Raw genomic sequence first — 18169 nt, forward strand, 5'->3', positions numbered from 1 at the left:
CTCACAGAGAGGTGCAGCTTTTGTATTTGTGCTCCCCTTTCTCTACTTGTGACCTTCAAAGATAAAGGCTTCCTAGTGTAACTGATTATTTTTTTTTCACACATCAAAACTGGCATTTAGTGGAAGTAAGTGTGATAATTACAAATCCTGCATTAGTCTGCTTAATACTGGTGAAGAGCAAGCACTGTTTACAGAGGATCTCAAATAGTGTACTATCTGTAATTGCAGTCTAAATATACTTTCCTATAATACTTCTATTGATCTAACAGAACAAAAATTTAAATCCCAGACAAACCCAAAAATACAACTAACTTAAATTTAATTACCCATAGAAAGTACTGGCAGGGAAGACAATGTTGATGTTCTAATTATATATAGTGTATGGTTTACTTACACTTGAACCATTTCACCCAATTTGTAGATGTGAAATATTTCATCTTGCACTATCACACATAAGCAATCATTTCAAGATTCAAGTACTGTAGCTGAATAACTCATCTTTTTTCAAACATATTTTGTATGCACACAATCATACTCTTCTCCAAAACCAGTTTTGTAGCTTTTTGCACAATCTCTTCTTAAAAAAAAATTACAAAATAAAGTCTTACATTAATTTCCTTTACTATGTCTTAAATGGAAAACCAAAACAAAACACCCAGAACTCTTTTTTACTTTCATTACCTATAGATCACATACTGCCAGTTCCACAAATGCTAGATGTTACTCTGTACTATTAATAGCCTTTCAGAATTCTTCTTCACATATGTTAACTTCATCACCCCAGTGACCCAACAACGGTAATATAATCTATTGATCTAAGATACCTGAGCACCGCTGATGGAAATCAATGCAGTCTGGGCTGGATAGTACTTCACTACTGAACTGCTTGACATAACTAAAACGTATTCACCTACACTACAACTAAATACATACTCAGGCTTCATTTTCTCCCTCTTATCTCCCGAAACAGAAAAAATGCTGCCTTCAAAGTAGTCTTGCACATCATTAGCAATAACGAAATAGTGACTGCTGTTCTCTAAAAAGCCTTCTCTACTTTCAAAAGAAAAAGCCTCATAGTTGGACATGAAACATTGCTTTTTTTTTGGCTGGAAAGTTATTTCAGCACAAAATAAACTCAGGTAAACACCTTCACATTAAAACTGACAATTTACAAAAATTGTGTCTTTTAACCACTTTAGAATTGCTTGAAGAAGGTAGGTAAAAGGAACAATATCTATGGAACTGATGAAATTTGTTCTAACAAGTGCAACATGTGGGTTTTACTAATGACTGCTCAAATCAAAGACGAAAAAAATACAGACTGTATAGTCAAGAGAATGGGGATCTACAGCCTGGTTTTTTATGTGGAACTGTTTATTACCTATTCTCCATGGTTCAACAGGATATAATGTCAGCAGCAATGCCCATAATCCTTTTTAAATTCTGTTCCTTTGTGCATGTATTAGACACTGGTGATGCATGAAATATCTAATCTGTAGCTAACAATGACAGATGGTTTTCCCATTAATTTCTAATGAGCCATTTTTGAAGTGTCACCACCATTTTTTATTTGTTTGTTTAAACTTCCTATTTTACTAAGGTTTCTGAAACTAAGAAAGTCCATGTGCTTTTAGGGAACTATTCAGTGAAGGGCAAAAGAACAAGCAAAACAGTCTATTATGAATCATCTGCAACAGAAGTATCATAACAGATTTGGATTAAAATAAGTAGTGCATAAATGAGGTAGTGAAGTCTGTCTTGAAAACTTTTTCAGCTATTCTTCTGTTCATTGCCTATCTTATTTCTATCCATTCTAGTTCGAGTTCTCATTCCCCTCCCCACAAAGAATACTTAGCGGTGGCAGCATTTTTGTTATTGCCCAGAACTGTAGCTACAGAAGACAAGCCACTGAATTTTAATTTTAGTATCACTGCTAAATAACATGATGGGGGGATGACTTCCATTGAAGAGCTGTCAGGCAGAAAAATGCCAAGTATGAAGTTACATGCTCACTTTAAGGTAACCATAAATAGGTTATGGCAAAATAAATAAATTTAAAAAAATAATGAAAGAAACTATGCTACCTGTTGTCATTTGTGTAGAAGACAATAGGGCATTTCTTTGTTCTTTCTTATTTATTAGACCAAATCTCATCATAAGCACTGAACTTTCTATCTCTCTTTGATTTCTCCTTAAGCTTTATCTACTCTTTCATCCAGTACTTTAGCTCATACACCCGCCTTCTAACACACCACCATCTTATCTTCAAACCTTGAACAACAGGAATATTCTGATATGGTCTAAACTGTTTCTCCAAACCTCTGCTTCTTTCACCTCAAGGCCTTTGAACAAATTCTGAACCGATTTGCTGAATACTTTCTCTTTTGATAAGAAACTCCACGCAGTTTTCTAATCCATTTTTGGAAACTCCTGAGAATCAGTTCTTTCACCTCTGCAAAGCTATTTGACAACTATTATTTTTAATCTTTTTTCATCCTCAAATGCAAATAATTTCTGTATCTTTTACCACACACCAGAGTACTGAATTCACTTGTTCATACCCACTTCAGGCCGCTCAGTGTGTGCTTGCACAGTTTTTTAGAACTGGTCCTTGCAGTTGACCAACAGATCTCTTCCTTGGCCTTCACTCCTAGTGCCCTTCCAGCTGCACAGGTCCGTTTCTCTGAGCATTTACTCTTCAGCAGTGACCTTGAAGTCAAGTATCTTAGGTTTGAGGAAAGACAAGAGGCACCTCAGTATGCTCTAACTCACCCTAAAGCTTTTCCTAAAAAGGGAAAGAATACTGCCTGCTCATTCTCCACACCGTTACTGCATGATAAAAATCAGTATGAGTTAGCATAGCATTTCTTCTCCAAATCTGGTACAAATTATGCCAACCTACGCTTACAGAAACTGGCACCTCCACCTCACCCCATCTCATCATCTGCAGGGAAAAAAAATGCAAAGGCAGGTTTTATCCATGTATTTTTTCTGAGTTCTCACTTCAGCCACCAGAGATGTGAAACACAACAGAAGCACAGTTCAATCTTTCTTCTTTAGCCTTTTCTTTCATGTTTCTCTTAAATGTTCCCATACAAATCTTACGACCAGAAATTGTTAATAACACCACTTTTTAATTATTCCTAACTGTAATAATTACATGCATGATAGACATCTTATATATGGGCATATGACTATATAGAGATATGATCAATGCCATACATATGTGCATATATGAAACTTGCTATCTAGAAATGTCAGAATCCAAAAATACATACTAAAACGGAGACCTGCACATATAAAATTGTGTATATTTCATATAAGTTAAACACAGTAGACCAAATTTAAGATATATGTATCAGTTGCTCTGCAGTTCAGATGTTTATGCATACTATTGCCCAATTTTACTATCAAAATCACCAACTTTGCCCAAACTTTGAGAGATCTATGCATATAAACAGACAAAAAATCTAGATTATTACAGAAAGAAAGAGAAATACACAAAATCATTGAGGCTGGAAGGGACCTCTGGGAATTATTTATTTCAACCTTGCTGCTCACAGCAGGGTCAACTACACAACAAGGTTGCTCAGGATCTCGTCCAGTTGAGTTCTGTCTGTCTCCAAGGATGCATACTCCCCAACCTTTCTGAGCAACCTGTTCCAGCGTTCCATTACCCCAACAGTAAAAATATGTTTTTCCTATATTTAAATGGACTTTCCTGTGTTTCAGTTTGTGCCTCATGCCTCTTGTCCTTTGACTGGGCACCACTGATAAGCATCTGACTGTCTTCTTTACCTGTGCCTGCTCCCTTTCTCACCCCACCCCCCATATGACACACACTGAGCCTGCTGTCTTCTCTTTCTCTGTGTCCTCATATGGAGGTGTTCCAATCCCTGGATCACTTTAGCAGCCTCCTGCTGAAATGTCCTTCTCTGGAATCCCCAGTAAGAGAGAGATATGGATAAACTAGGGACACAACACTCCAGATGTAACTTACAAGTACTGAGTAGAGGCAAAAGATCACCTCCCTCAACCTGATGTTGATGTTCTTCCTAATGCAGCCCAGGATGTTGTTGGCCTTCTTACTGACCTCGTGGGCACGTCATCACTGAATGACTACAGTCTTGCTAAAGTCAAAATAAACATCCACAGCTCTCCCATCACCAGTTAAGCCTGTCATCTCATTGAATACTATCATCAGGCATGCTTTCCCCTTTGTAAATCCATGCTCCCAATCACCTTCTTTTCCATCACCTGTGTGGAAATAGTTTCAAGGATTATTTGCTCCATCACCTTCTGTGAGGTTCAGGCTGTTCAAAAAAAAAAAATCAAAACAGAAGCGTGCTGAAGAAGGGAAACTGCTATTGAAGCCATAGGAGTGGAGCAGGACTGGGCACAGGCTGGGTAGTTTCTCCTTTCTGAGGCTCTTGATCCTACTGTGCATAAGTGACAACACTGCCTCGCTCATACCCTCCATCTCAAAGGGAACAAAACTCAAAAGATAAAATTGTCTAATGGTTCAGGGGGAGCACACATCCAGTCTTGTAACATCTCATGTTGTGTCCAAATTGGTAAAAATGTTTGCTTAAAAAAAAAAGCCTATGTGACCTCAAGAGTTTAAAATCTCAACTCAGAGCACTCGATGGAGTTTCCTCTTCAGGCAGTATGAGATTTGATACCACCATCATGCTGCACTTCCCCTTGAAAAGGAAAAGGGTTTCAGGTCTCTAATGTGCTGAGGTAGTTCCTCCTGAAGATGGTCAGGCATACTGCCCTGTGGTGCCTCACTACTAAAGTACGTAGTCCTCAACAGTTTCTGGCCTCCTCCTACACTACTGCCTCTGTTGGCTGTGCTCTAGGCTTCGTAGTTACACACTCTCTCCAACATTTGCAGAAAGTATGCCTGAATGTCCCTAACAAGGCACCAGCTGGAAACAAAAAGCTCAAAGTTCCCATCAACCAAGAAAAGCTGACAACAAAGCCTGTGGGAAACTGCTTGCTAACAGTCACAGCCTCCTGTAGCTATCCCTCCCCAGGAGCAACAGGCACCCTGAAGTTCCTCAAAGAGTTCACAGCAGTCCTCTGACGACCCCAGAAGTAGTTCCCAGAAAATCTACTGTATCTCAAGCCAGAGCCCAGAAACTGCTCTAAACTGCTTCACCTCTTAGCTGTCCCTGTGAGCTGGGCTCACGTATTGTACATTTACACTGAAGGTGTTTAACTGCCCTACAGCAACCATTTGGATTTGGGTAACTTCTGTATCACATTTCACACACTCTCAAAGCTATGCCTCAGGTACCTCATTATTTTAGAAACTGTTTTGTGCTCCCTCCATTTAACCTGTGAGTTCATCAAATGATCATTTCATGTCTCTTCGGGTGTCTCTAACTAAAATACACAATAAAACTTCTATTCAAAATAGATCACCTAATGATTAAATATACCAGGAGGCGCAGTTCTACTGTTCAGGAAGAAAAACTTGAAGAGATGGTTTGGGCGGTGGGGCGAGGTATCTTCCAGGTACTTACTGTGTGGTGTTTCAGATTTCATGTTTCTTTGGTATTTTGAATAAAAATGCCATTGCCTTTTCTGAAAACTGTTGAATAATGGCAAAAATATGCCCTAAGGGGTGCACAATATCAGTGACTTTTTAGTAGATGCTACTGAGATGGCAGAGCAATGTTTTGTTTTTTGCCTAAAGCAACGAAAACCCTAAAGCTGATTTCACACACTGCAGTATAACAAGTAGCACACTGCACATTTCCAGTTGTTCGCAGTACTACCAGAGATGAAACTATAAAACACCTGCTACCTTTTTAGGAAACACTTATTTGCACTTTCACAAATTTCTTCAGCTAATTCATTAGTAAATCTCCTGACTGTCCATATAAACCTTTTGAAGATGGCTTTGAGGCACATACATAACTTGGCACTAAGATGGAAAAAAAATAAATAAATCTACAAGTCAGAACTAAAGACAAGACAGAAGTACAACAGACAAATGTTTTGGCAAACATCTCTGCAGCAAAAGAGGAAAAGTGGCCAAAGAACCCTGAAGAAATGCCAGCTAGGAAGCCAGATGCTGCTTACAAAAAAACGTTCCAGAGTTTGGCGTCTGGGACCATTAAATGCCAAGCTGATCCCCATCTGTGCGAAAAGCTGTTTATTGCTTCTGGGGGAGAAAAAAGTAAGAAAGAGTATAGCAGTAGTTTAAAGGAGCGCCAGTAAAAACAGAAGGCAGACTGAACTTGGCATTTAAGTTATAATCATATCACGATTTACTTTTGAATTCCATGACAGTTTAAAATCCATTAATTTAGAAATAAGCATATCTTCAAAATATTCTGCATAAATATATATTCTTTTACTATGAATCTCTCAGATATTCATCCACCCCAAATTTAGGCATCACCTGCTTACACAACTTAGCACAGAAAAATTCTTGCATAGTTCCGAGAAAATTCAGAGGCTGATTTTAACTTTATTTTTCCAAATCAATGCTCTCCAGAAGGTGGGGGTGGGAGGGGAAGCATGAAATAGAATGCTGCTTTTCTTTAACTACTATAATTAAAGTTCATGGTATACATAACACTGAATATATTCTAATGACACAATACTAGTCATTTTTAAAGATCTCAGTCAGGTAGATGGCAATTACGCTAATGAAAAACTATTTTTTAATTCTGAAAATGTGGCTTCAAATGCTAAGAAGCAAAGAGGGGAACTACAGGGCAAGATGTATTTGGGAATAGATTGAGAAAGTAACAGGAAGGAGACAGAAGGCATCTGACTCTCGTAGACAGTATTGTTACCCAAACTGTCAGCTGGCATAGATGTATAAAAAATAACCATAACTGTAAAAGGAAAAATGGAGACTTGTGATATAGTTGGACAAACAGGGTTTAAGAAAACATGTGCCAGAAGTAAAATCTAAAGGATAAGAATGAGGAGGCAGGAAAGATAACTGTCTTTGCAAAAATAAGCTAAACAAGAAGGGGTCCTGATTCCAAAAGTAGTACATCAAAGGCAGATAAGATCACAATTTTGGAGGAAAGGCAGGAAATACAAAACATTGATGGTAAGTGAGGAAAGACAGGGAAAAAAGAAGACAGGTCACTGTGGTTCCTGCTTTCCTCAATGAAGAGTTCTAGGGAGCAACTACCTTGACCTCAACAACTAAGAGCCATCAACTGCCACAGCCAGCAGTGCTAACCAAACAGCATTAGCTCCATAGGGTTGCATGATTATATAAGCATAAGTGATAAATGAATACACAAATACAAATATCTAAATAGTATTAGTTTGTAAAGTAACTAATGGTAAGGACTAATGGTGCTGTACATGCAATGGTAATGATTACACAGCTCTTAAGAATTAACCTTTGGCAATGTGTAATGTTAATGAGTATCAGCAATTCAGCAGACTTATTCTGAAGTTTGGAACTTGCATAGTTCATTGATCCTTTTAAATATATCCAAAGAGATCACTAATTTCCTAACTGATATATGCATCTATATATCCATTGAGACAAACTTATCTCTAATGAAGTTACAATGAAAGGAATTTATAGTTTATAGTCAAGTCACAGGGAGTAGAGATGCTGGACAGAGCTCTGGTGCTGAAGACTGGCACTGTTTGACTGACCAACAGAGCCAGCATGAGTCCCCAGTCAGTGAACCAAGATACTGCAAGGATAACTAGTCCGTATTATTTTTAATGTTTTTATTACTTCTAACATTTTTGGTTTTAAAGAGGAAAAAGGATAAACTACAGGTATAAAAATAGAACTGGACTTCAGTCTACACAGACATTATAAAATGAAACACAGCAAGGTCTTAAAAAGATCAGTCAGGATGAGTTTGGTACAATGCTCTGGGTGATGCTCCATTTGTGTTGAGAAAGGAATGTACTCTGAGTAATAGGAAAAGTACTCTGAATAAGAAAAGGTTCCACTGATGATATTAAAGGAGCGTACCACTGACAACGTTAAAGAATGTACTCTAAATAATTAGAAAAGATAAGGTGGGCACCTAAAGGAGATAAGGAGACCTTGAGTCAGGAAATCATTGAATGAAGAAAGTTGAAAGGTTTACACCACCTAGATCCCATCTATTATAAATAGAATGATTAGGTGTCAAAAATGAGTATGTAAAGATATTGTAACCTCTCATGAAAACTGTATAAACTACCTGACTTTTCACTGAAAAGTTCAGAGCTAGTTTGTCTGGTGCAAGTCGGCTAGCTCCCCAATGTTGCACAAAATAAACACCTTTGCTGCTTAAAGACAAAATTGGTCTCTGAGCAGTTACTCTGTGCTGGTTTGGCATCAAAAAAAGATATCCTAGTGGATGAATTAAATTTCTGACAAAGGTTAAGTACTAAAGCAAACCCTAAAACTGTTATAAACAATGTAGGCTCAATGGATAGAATAAGCATATCCACTAAAGGAAGTCTGATCTCCTGTTTAGTACAGAAGTCCATTGGCATGCTGAAAAAAGAAAAGCAGCAACAACACAGTATCTTTGTTCTTTATAACAACTTCAACAATAAATACTGACAAAATGGTAAACAGCATGAATCTGTGGGATTCAATGTGAATATACAGAGAGAACTGAGTACTTTGGGAAGACGCCTAGTCTCCAAGTTTTAACATCATAATGATTACAGCCAAGTTCTCAACTATTGTACATTACACACACCTGTTCATCCATAAAACTATGTTGCCTATTATTTTCCAAGAAAAGTTGAAGAGATTGTCACTTAAAGTTTCCCTGTAAGTTGGTAACAACAAAGGAGACACAAGGGCTTTAATTATGATTTGATATTATTAAGAAAAAAACTCAGAAGTATTAGGAAAGATGGTACAATAGGATAGAGAAGAAATAGGGAATTTGTCTGACAATAGATGCATCTGTCTATAAACATTCAGAGACATAGTTTGAGAGATTATGCTATCGTGAGAATTAGAGTGACATTCACAGGGTACTGGAAATACATGCATGAAACTACATCAATTTCTTTGCTATGCCACGGGCCAAACTGAAAAGTGAGAAGGGTAAAAAAAGATATCTTAGTTTATCAGCTGAACAAAAGTTACCTGGAATAAAACAGGAATTACATAACAAATTATTCACATTGAGTAATTCAACCTTAACTATTGTTTCAGGTTTTTTCTTACTCTAATCTTTTTTAAAATACAAACATGTAACTGAGAAGGTTTTCTCTGTTTTTCTGTTGAGATGTGATTTATTTTCCTATGATGGAACCTACAAAGAAAAGCATTTAGCTCTTGCATACTTGTTATCCTTCGGTTTTGGCAGCAAGTCTTCATATCAAGGTTCAAAAATGAATAGTACCAGATAAACAAATAACTTAATAGAAAGAATTTTAACTAAGTATGGTTTATATTATTATCATTATTAGATTTGAAACTTGGTACAAACATTTTTTTGTATTATTTTCTTGGGTTTTTTCCTATAAAATATATTTTTATGCTTTTGCACAATGAATTACTGGGTTTTTCAAGGACAGATGTTTTCAGATAGATTTGCAAATACTTGAGAGAAAGGAAACTAATGAGTATTATCAAAGGCATAAAAGAATGATATGTTATCTCTTCTTTATATTAATTTGTTAGAATTGTATCAAGTACCAGTAGTGGTGTAGCCAAATGAAAGAAATACAGAAAATTCTGTGTACGGTATCCAGCAGCTAAATTTACACCAGATAAATAAACAGTGACAGAACATGGCCACAGGCAAGGGAACTGCATTGTCTATCACTGTTGCCTTCTCAAAGCAGTTCCTGGCCTGACTTTGGTCCAGACCAACTATTCCTTGTCCAACAACGCCTACGCACAGCAAGAATGACAATGATCATTTCTGTTAGGCAGTTAGAATCCAGTTACCCTGTTCTAAAGGCCACATTTAATTTTAAAGCTATGGCTAGATGTCCTTAGGATCAGATACTAGTGACTGCCACTGCTTAGCTACAAGATGACAACTCTGTCTTGCTGCTGTAGTTTAAGAGAAAAGTGTTAAAAAAGGTAATAGAAACCAACACGTTTTTGATGTCAAGTAAGAGTAATTGTGGAAAAAAAAGCAGAATGTCTTTTAACATCTGAATATAAACTAGGACCACTCTAATGACTGAAATGAAGTTGTTTTAGATTGTACAACAAAAACATTGGTCTAGATTCATTGTCCTTGTGGATGCCAACTCTTATGACTCCTCAACTACAGATATCTCTGAAGAAGCTGGTTTTGTTTGGCTTATCGTGACCCTTGTATATGATGAATCAATTATATGTCCAATTTTGCTGCTCTGTGATGTCAACTAGGACAAACAGCTCTGAGAAAAAGTATGGGGTGGTGCTAACAGTTCAAACCAATTCCCTTGTAAGCATTTTCTATACCAGTTCAGTATTTGCCAAATCAAGAGCGTTTGAGCATATTTTTTTCTCATTAAACAACAGCGAGTCCTTGGATTTGCTCATATGTTGTTGACCTAACTACAAATAAAATCAGGAGAAGTCATGTTACCTTCTGCAAGATATATATAATGCTTCCAGAGGATGAAAAAACAAGTAAAATGTAAGTACAGGTAATCATACATGACTGCCAAATATCCATGCACCTAAAATTGTCCTTTAAGATGGTGAAACTGTATTTGTCTACACAATCCATTATATTATATAATAATTCAAATTGCCATAACAGCTAATCAGACATACTGTATGGTTATAAAATTATTTGTTATAGACTACAAAGAGCTACAAACTTCACAAAAATAAAAACAACAAAAATTAAAGAAACACTTAACACATTGTTTTATATCCCAAAAGACTTAAAGTGAAAAAAGCAATTAAAAATATTTTAACAGATTTTTTCAGCCTCATGAGATTCTTGTCTTTCTGTTAATGGACTGAAATATTTTACCAAATTAGGACATCTAATATAAATGCAGTTCTAGGATAGCGCAAAGTGCTTCAGTTATATTCTGGACATAACCAAAGATAAATTTAACTTAAGTTAAACAATATATATGTAATAGAATTTTTTGCATTAGTTTATGTGGGAAACCATTTGTCTGTTTTCAGCTATGGTAGATTTTCTTTCCGATTGTCTGTATTACCAGGAATATAATCACTGCATAACAACTAGACTGTGTATTGTGTACAGTTATGACACCATGTTCTTTATGCATCTATATCAGTATCTATTAAGAATTTAAATTCAGATACAGACTGTTCTAGTATTGACATCATAATACAGGTAAACCCTGGCTACAAACAACAGAAACGTATCGCTAGATTGTTTAAAAGAGTCCTCATTATACTGAAACAAGTTCATTTTTAAACCGTGAATCTAAGCATTAAATGAAAATTGGGGTTTAAGTTAAAAAGAATACAGTTAGTGCCAAATCCTCAGGCTTTCTCCCAGTGTGGCTGTTAAAATTTAGGTAAATGACTACTCTGTAATTTTAAGCCACAAGGTGGCAGCAATGATATAATCTCTTCCTTTGAAGATTGTACAACTATGTCCACTCCCACTACTTCTACTCTTGAAGCATCTCCTGTGCTTACGGGGCATAAATGACAGAAAAAGAGACCCTATGTCTTGTCTGACAAAATACAGTTCAAGATTAGATTACTTGCTACATGTCATGAATTGATGCATTTTTTTTAATTTTCCATCTACAATTAATTATGTCTGCTGATTTAAAATGAATGTGTAGTGAAGCAGTATATCCAACACAAGTTGTTCGCATATTTGTGTAATAACATTCCATTCCCCAAGCTGAAAAATAAATTAATAACTGGATGCATAAGTCTGTCATTCCTGGAACATAATCATACAGTGAGAAGACGCAACACTTACTGATAGCTGTTGAAAAGATCCATGCAGGTGCCATTGTTTTTACAAGGCTCTGAATTACATTCATTTGATTCATTTTCACAAAATGTTCCTTCCCATCCAGGCAAGCAAACACACTGGTATCTCTGTAATGTATTGAGTAAAATAAATAATCTGTTACTTTTGGTACTTTTAATATATTTACAACAGGTATTATTACTGACTGTTCTGCATTTGTTGTCTTCTATCAGGTACTTCACCATTTCAAAACCTGAAAATTTCATATCAATAATTTCACCTACTAATACAATGAAAAAAGAGGACATGAGGTAGGTATGTAACACTACTTATTACCTACCTTTTTTGTTTAACCAATTTGTGTACCTGGAATATTTTACTACTTCTTCCTCCCTCCTCCAACTTTTTCTAATAAATGATATTATCTCTTCTATGAAACTACAACTCAGATTATCGTAAATACCTGTGCTTTAGGCATGCCAGTGTAATATCTAAGCAAAGTATTGTTCAGCATGCAGCTCAAGCAGAGTTCACTACAAAAAAAATATTATGGAAATTCTCAGGATTACATTGCTATCAGATTTCTTTGACACCTTTAATATGAAATTGTGCAGCAGTGTCTTAATTAAGCAGTATTAGACAAACCATGACATGAGAAATACTGTCTCCTACACAGTGTATTAGACAGAATACAGGGTGTATTAGGCGGTAATTCAGATAGCATAAATACAACTCTTCTAGCTCTACAGTGATAGTATTTAACATACTAATGATTAGGTGTTGCGAGGGCTACATTTCTGACTGATTTAACTGAATAAAACTTCAGCAGCGTGTCTATCCACCTCAAAATGACATATATTATAGGTCATTTTTCATCATACTGCAAAGCTATTACAGCAAATTGTAACCACAGTCCAGTATAATCTCCAGCTTCAAAATAATCCAGTACCTGCATGCAATGGGGTGTTTGACATAGTCTCCCAGAACTGAAAAGCATAAAGCATCTTTTTCCTGCCTATGTTCTACACAAACAAAAAAAAAAAGAAAAAGAGCAAGGTGAACATTTCCTGAATTGATTATTAATTAGAGAGGGGGTGCAATACCAACACTTCCATTCAGCAGAAGTTTTAATTGCTTCTTTTGTGACATGCTTGCTTCTAACAAGGCTTCTTTCTACCAGAAGTTAGGAACACTTTAAGGGTAAGCATGACTAATGTGAATTATTTCATTACTTGCTAAACATTGCAACAGCCTTCAGGGTCGATTTTAAAGCCTATTAAAACATGTGAATTGGAAGCCAGTAAGAGACAGTGAAAAAAAAGTTGAGGAGTTCTCTTAAAAGCTGAGTGAGTAAATAAACCACCACAGCATGATGGTCAAATGTGTAGCATACCAGCACTGTGGCATCTACAGGTGTTTTGTTACTGAATCTGCACTTTGGAAACAGAGAGAGACAACTGTGTTTCAAAGTGATAAAGGCTATGAACTTTTACATTAATAGTAGAGAGAATTATTGTTTTCCTAATACACTTTAAAATGTAAGTTAAGCACGAGAACTCTGGGGAAAAAAAAAAAAAAAAAAGAAGCATATTGGGCAATTGTCCCAGACCCTTCTATGATTATACTCTCACCCTCTCCTGCCAAATTACAAGCTTTGAGTTTTTTATTGGAAAAAAAGATAACAAAATAAAAAAGAAAGTTAATGGTTTAAAGTCAAGTGCAGTATGCTTGTCCTGAAGTGTCATAGTGCTCCACTGATTCTAGTACTTAAAATAAAATTATTTGCATGTATATTCTACTATAGCTGATCAAATCTATGTGCCAACTAGTTTGTACATGGTGTATTTGTGATTTGTGTTCTTCCCCAACTGCATTCTATGTGTTTTGTGCTCATGGTGACTACCACCACTGCTATACCTGCTTTGGACACACCCATGATTTCTGTAACATGGCTTTTCCCAACCCACTGAGATGAATTTGGTTAAGTCAGAAAATAAAATTGAAGGGTATCTTTCTAAGTTAAGATAGGGCATTTTGACAAATACAAAATGTAACTTATTTACAGAGAAAAATAAAACAGAAGAATAACTGCGTGAAAGCAGGCTGCATACTCAAGATGAGTTCAGTATATACTGATGAGTTAAATACATGTTCTAGTCACAAGAAGAAAGTAACATTTTGTCCTCTGTGTTTTACATAAGCAAGACTATTCCATGCAACTAAATACAACCTGCAACCTGTGGACACCATCTGTTAAGAAGGGAAAAAACACAACCAAGAAACAAGCTTAATTTATAGTTTACTGTTATCTGTACTCCTGAACTCAGGCTCAAGACCTGCAAAATATTCTCCATGAAGAGAGAAGAAAATGGGCAGTACCAGTCCAAGAAGTGGGAAATATTTGAAGTGAGAGTAAATCAAAGTTTAATACAGGAGAAAGATTTCATTAAAATACTTTGTATTTGAAAAATACAATAGTGACAGAATTGCTGAAAATAATTTTCTGGGAACTGTGCCAAGGAAAGAAAAAAGAAAATATATTTCAGACACATTACTAGCCCACATGTTAATTTTTTCTATTACGTCATAGCCACACCTAAATTAGTTATTTAATATCTTAAATTATTTTGAAAGGTTTTCTGACATTTCCTCAATTCTCTGCATATTTATAAGTTCCACAAAAACAAGTGTTAGAATGTAAAAACAATATGCTACAAACACAAAAAGCAAAAACAGGGACCACCAATCCATACCCACAAGTAACTACTACAAACTTCTTGAACACTGTTCTGCTGTCAGGTTAGGTTCTCACATAAGCCAGGGATGTGAGATAATGGCTGACTTCCAAAAAAAAAAACTCTTCCAGAAATGGATTACAGGATCGTAAGTGAAAGGAAGCTGCCAAATTTTGTTTAGAAACAGGCAGTACTTTTTCTGATTTCACTAAAGACATCTATCAGTCAGCTACTGAAATTCTATGCTTTGCAGATTCCTCATTACATGAGGATTGTCATATCAGGCACAAAACATTATTCACATATGTGTATCATGCATAGGTGTAGTACACATAATCTAAAAAATCCTATGTATTATTTCATCTCTGTGTAGATTTACAGTAACCGAAGGTGCCATGTTATAATAAATTATATATAAGTAGATAAAAAAGGTACTGACACAACACACTGTCGAGAAGGACCCGAGTGTCCTGGTGGACACCAAGCTGGACATGAGCCAGCAGCGTGCCCTTGCAGCAGAGAAGGCTAATGGTACCCCCAGGCTGCATTAGGAGGAATGCTGCCAGCAGGCAGAGAGGTGATCCTTCCCTTCTACTCAGCTGGAGGGCTGTGTCAGTTCTGGGCTCCCCAGTACCAGAGACATGGAGCTATTGGAAAGGGTGCAGTGAAGGGCCAAGAATATGATTAAGAGACTGGCACGTCTCAGATGAGTAAAGGCTGAGAGAGGTGGGACTGTCAGGACACAGTATACACCAAACACCACAAAAAGACAGGAAGCTGCACAGTGGAAAGTGTGCTGTGAATCAAGCAAGAGGCTGGAGGAATAGGATTTGACACCTATTTATGTATTTCTTTGCCTTTATTTATTGTAATTATGTATTACCATCCATTGCAGACAGATCAAAATAAATGGTACCTTTGAGTTCCTCTTTCGCCTGTCCTCTGAAGAACACAATAAATGCATAAACAACAACACTGTTCTTACTTGTGCACAGCCTTCCCTTGTACAACATATAGCACAGTACTTATAAAAAGAGTGGGTCTTACCAGCTATATACAGGGTCAAAACCAGTATTTTTTTTACATCTCCGGCATACATATCCAGAACCATATATGCACACTAGCATGTCGTTATCCCATTAACTGTGTAAGTGTAATGTAAGTGTTACTTAAAAGCATTTGTGTATCTTCCCTTATCCAACACTGTAAATTAAGAATTAATCGTTTCCTTAAGTCAATGTTACTTTTTACCAGATAAACATCTGGCAAACAAAGTACAATGAGAAAGGTTTATCACATAACAAGGACCTGAATTATGAGCATAGCAGAGCTTCAATCCTGTACTCTGCACGTGTAGGTTGAGCAGAATTTTTACCATGCAGATATATACTTCAGGTATTTTTTCCATGTCTAATGCAAAATCTGAATGGAAGCAATTTAATTTTTAAAGGTTCTATGGAACTGGGACATTTTGAGGGGGTATTACAGCTTTAATTTACAGAAAGGACAAAACATACCTTGCCTGAAAACAGGAACAAACAAGGGGAAATATTGAAATGTCCCTTTATTCCATGTGTTCTGAGCTCTTCTGCCAGACTACACTTCTTGTGGTTGAGCTCTTTTTCCATTAAGACCAAACAGGACGAGCACATCATAAGACTACTTATCATGGGCACATAATGGGAGAGGATACACTCCAGCAGGAAACCTCAGGTTTGCCTTTGAGATTTATTTTTTTTTTACCTCCTGAAAAATTACAGGGTTTTTTGCCGCTACAGAAAACTTTTAATCACAAAACTGTATTCTGTTGGAAGCAGGGCTTCTTCCTAGAGGAAATGTTCATGTAACTTAATTTTGTTAGTGCTAACAGCAGATCATTTAACCTTGTGAAATAAATGTGAACATAAAAAATGTAAGCATCTGTGAAATTGTATTTGCAATTGCTCTAAACCATATTGAGTTCCTAACACTATTTATGCAGCCTTTTTTGCTAATTTAAGGATCTTTTCTGAGTTGCTACTTTAAGGCTTCACTTCTACGTTATTATTGATTTAACCATTTACATAACCATATATATTCACTAACAAAATTAATTATTTCCATTTTTCATTATGACATTGCCTTCATTATGCATGTCTGTTTGCATTTATATCCTCAATAAGCAAGCTAATTAAAAAAAACAACAACAAAACAAAACCCAAAACACACCACAAACATACACAAACCAGAACCCAAAAAATCCAAAGCAGGATACCTGTTTAACTTCACCCTTACTTTAACCTAGCTAAAACAAGATCTACACAAAGTAAAGTCCCAGCAACTACACTATCTTTTAGTTTTCTGGTAATTAATTATGTACCTGTTCTTCACAGGATATAGGAACACTGAATGTAAACAGTGTTGCTCCACAAATGAAAAAACTGACTTCTGAGGCATGAAGAATACCCGCAGTTGGACCCTGCTTTTCCTAGTCTGAAAGACATACATGGCTTCTTCTGCTATCAATTAGTAACTGTGATAGTCAGACTGCATAACTCATGGCAAAGAAACACTTTTTGTGGCTAAGTGCCATGAGTTTTGCAATCTGATTATTAATACTGATCTTAATTGGAGGAAGAATTATTATACACTATATGAAATATTAAGGTGAAAGAAGTATGAAACATTAATTTGGAGGTGTAGAAAAATTACAACAAAGTTTAACTTCTAAACAGTGCTACAACTGAATGGTTCTGATAAAACCACTATTTGAAAATCACCAAAATCAGTTACTGAATTGCATTAGAATCATTAAAATTAACACATAAGAATATGACAACTAAAGTACCTTTCTATTTTGCTTCTGTTATGTAAGTTACAAAATCCATGTGATTTTTGCATTAAGTACTGCAAAATGTGAAATACTACAATAAATAACTTGATATTAAGTACTAGCTAGCTGTAGCAGTTGAGGTGGCATTATGGATTTTCAGAAGCTTATCTACTCTTTATTCATGCATCTTTCTCTAAAGAGTTTGGTATGTTAAAAATGCTGACCAGTTCCAAACTTTACCATCCTAATTTATTACAGATATCTTCTAGTATCAAGGATATAACAGAATCTCTTTTATTTAAATATTAAGCGAGGCTTACAGGAGAAATAACAGTCTTCATTTTCTTATCCCTCCAAACCTTTAAATAATCAATTAATTATATTAGCAAGAAGAAGTATATCTAAAACATCTGGTAGAGGCAAAGTTTGATGGGCTGTAGTAAGTTTTGCCTTATATTGTAGTGTTTCTGTATGTGTATACTAAATGCATTTAATAAATACAAAAATTTCTATTTTCATCTTATTTCAACAGCACACCAGGAGTAAAGACAACCTTATATTTTCACTCAGTGCAGGCTCTAGCTTAAAATATGGCTGGTATCAAGACATGCTGCATATTTACCATTCCAACTGCACTGGACAGTAATTTGTGACCACAAGAAAAATGATATTAAATGGGATTACTAATTATTTCCACTGCATGTCTTTATAGACAATCATTTCATAAAATGGTAGCTAGCAGATTC

General features: G+C 36.0%; 1 protein-coding gene across 1 annotated transcript in view; it reads right to left on the reverse strand.

The window, feature by feature from the left end:
• The window catches only part of EYS (eyes shut homolog), an 871402-nt gene that overhangs the window by 537496 nt on the left and 315737 nt on the right, over positions 1 to 18169 (reverse strand). Inside the window, exon 21 of the mRNA XM_027787807.2 lies at positions 11883 to 12004. Within this exon, the coding sequence (XP_027643608.2) occupies positions 11883 to 12004 (122 nt within the window). The remainder of the gene's footprint in view (positions 1 to 11882; positions 12005 to 18169) is intronic.

The sequence above is a fragment of the Falco peregrinus genome, chromosome 7 (assembly GCF_023634155.1).
Source record: "Falco peregrinus isolate bFalPer1 chromosome 7, bFalPer1.pri, whole genome shotgun sequence".
Classification (NCBI taxonomy): domain Eukaryota; kingdom Metazoa; phylum Chordata; class Aves; order Falconiformes; family Falconidae; genus Falco; species Falco peregrinus.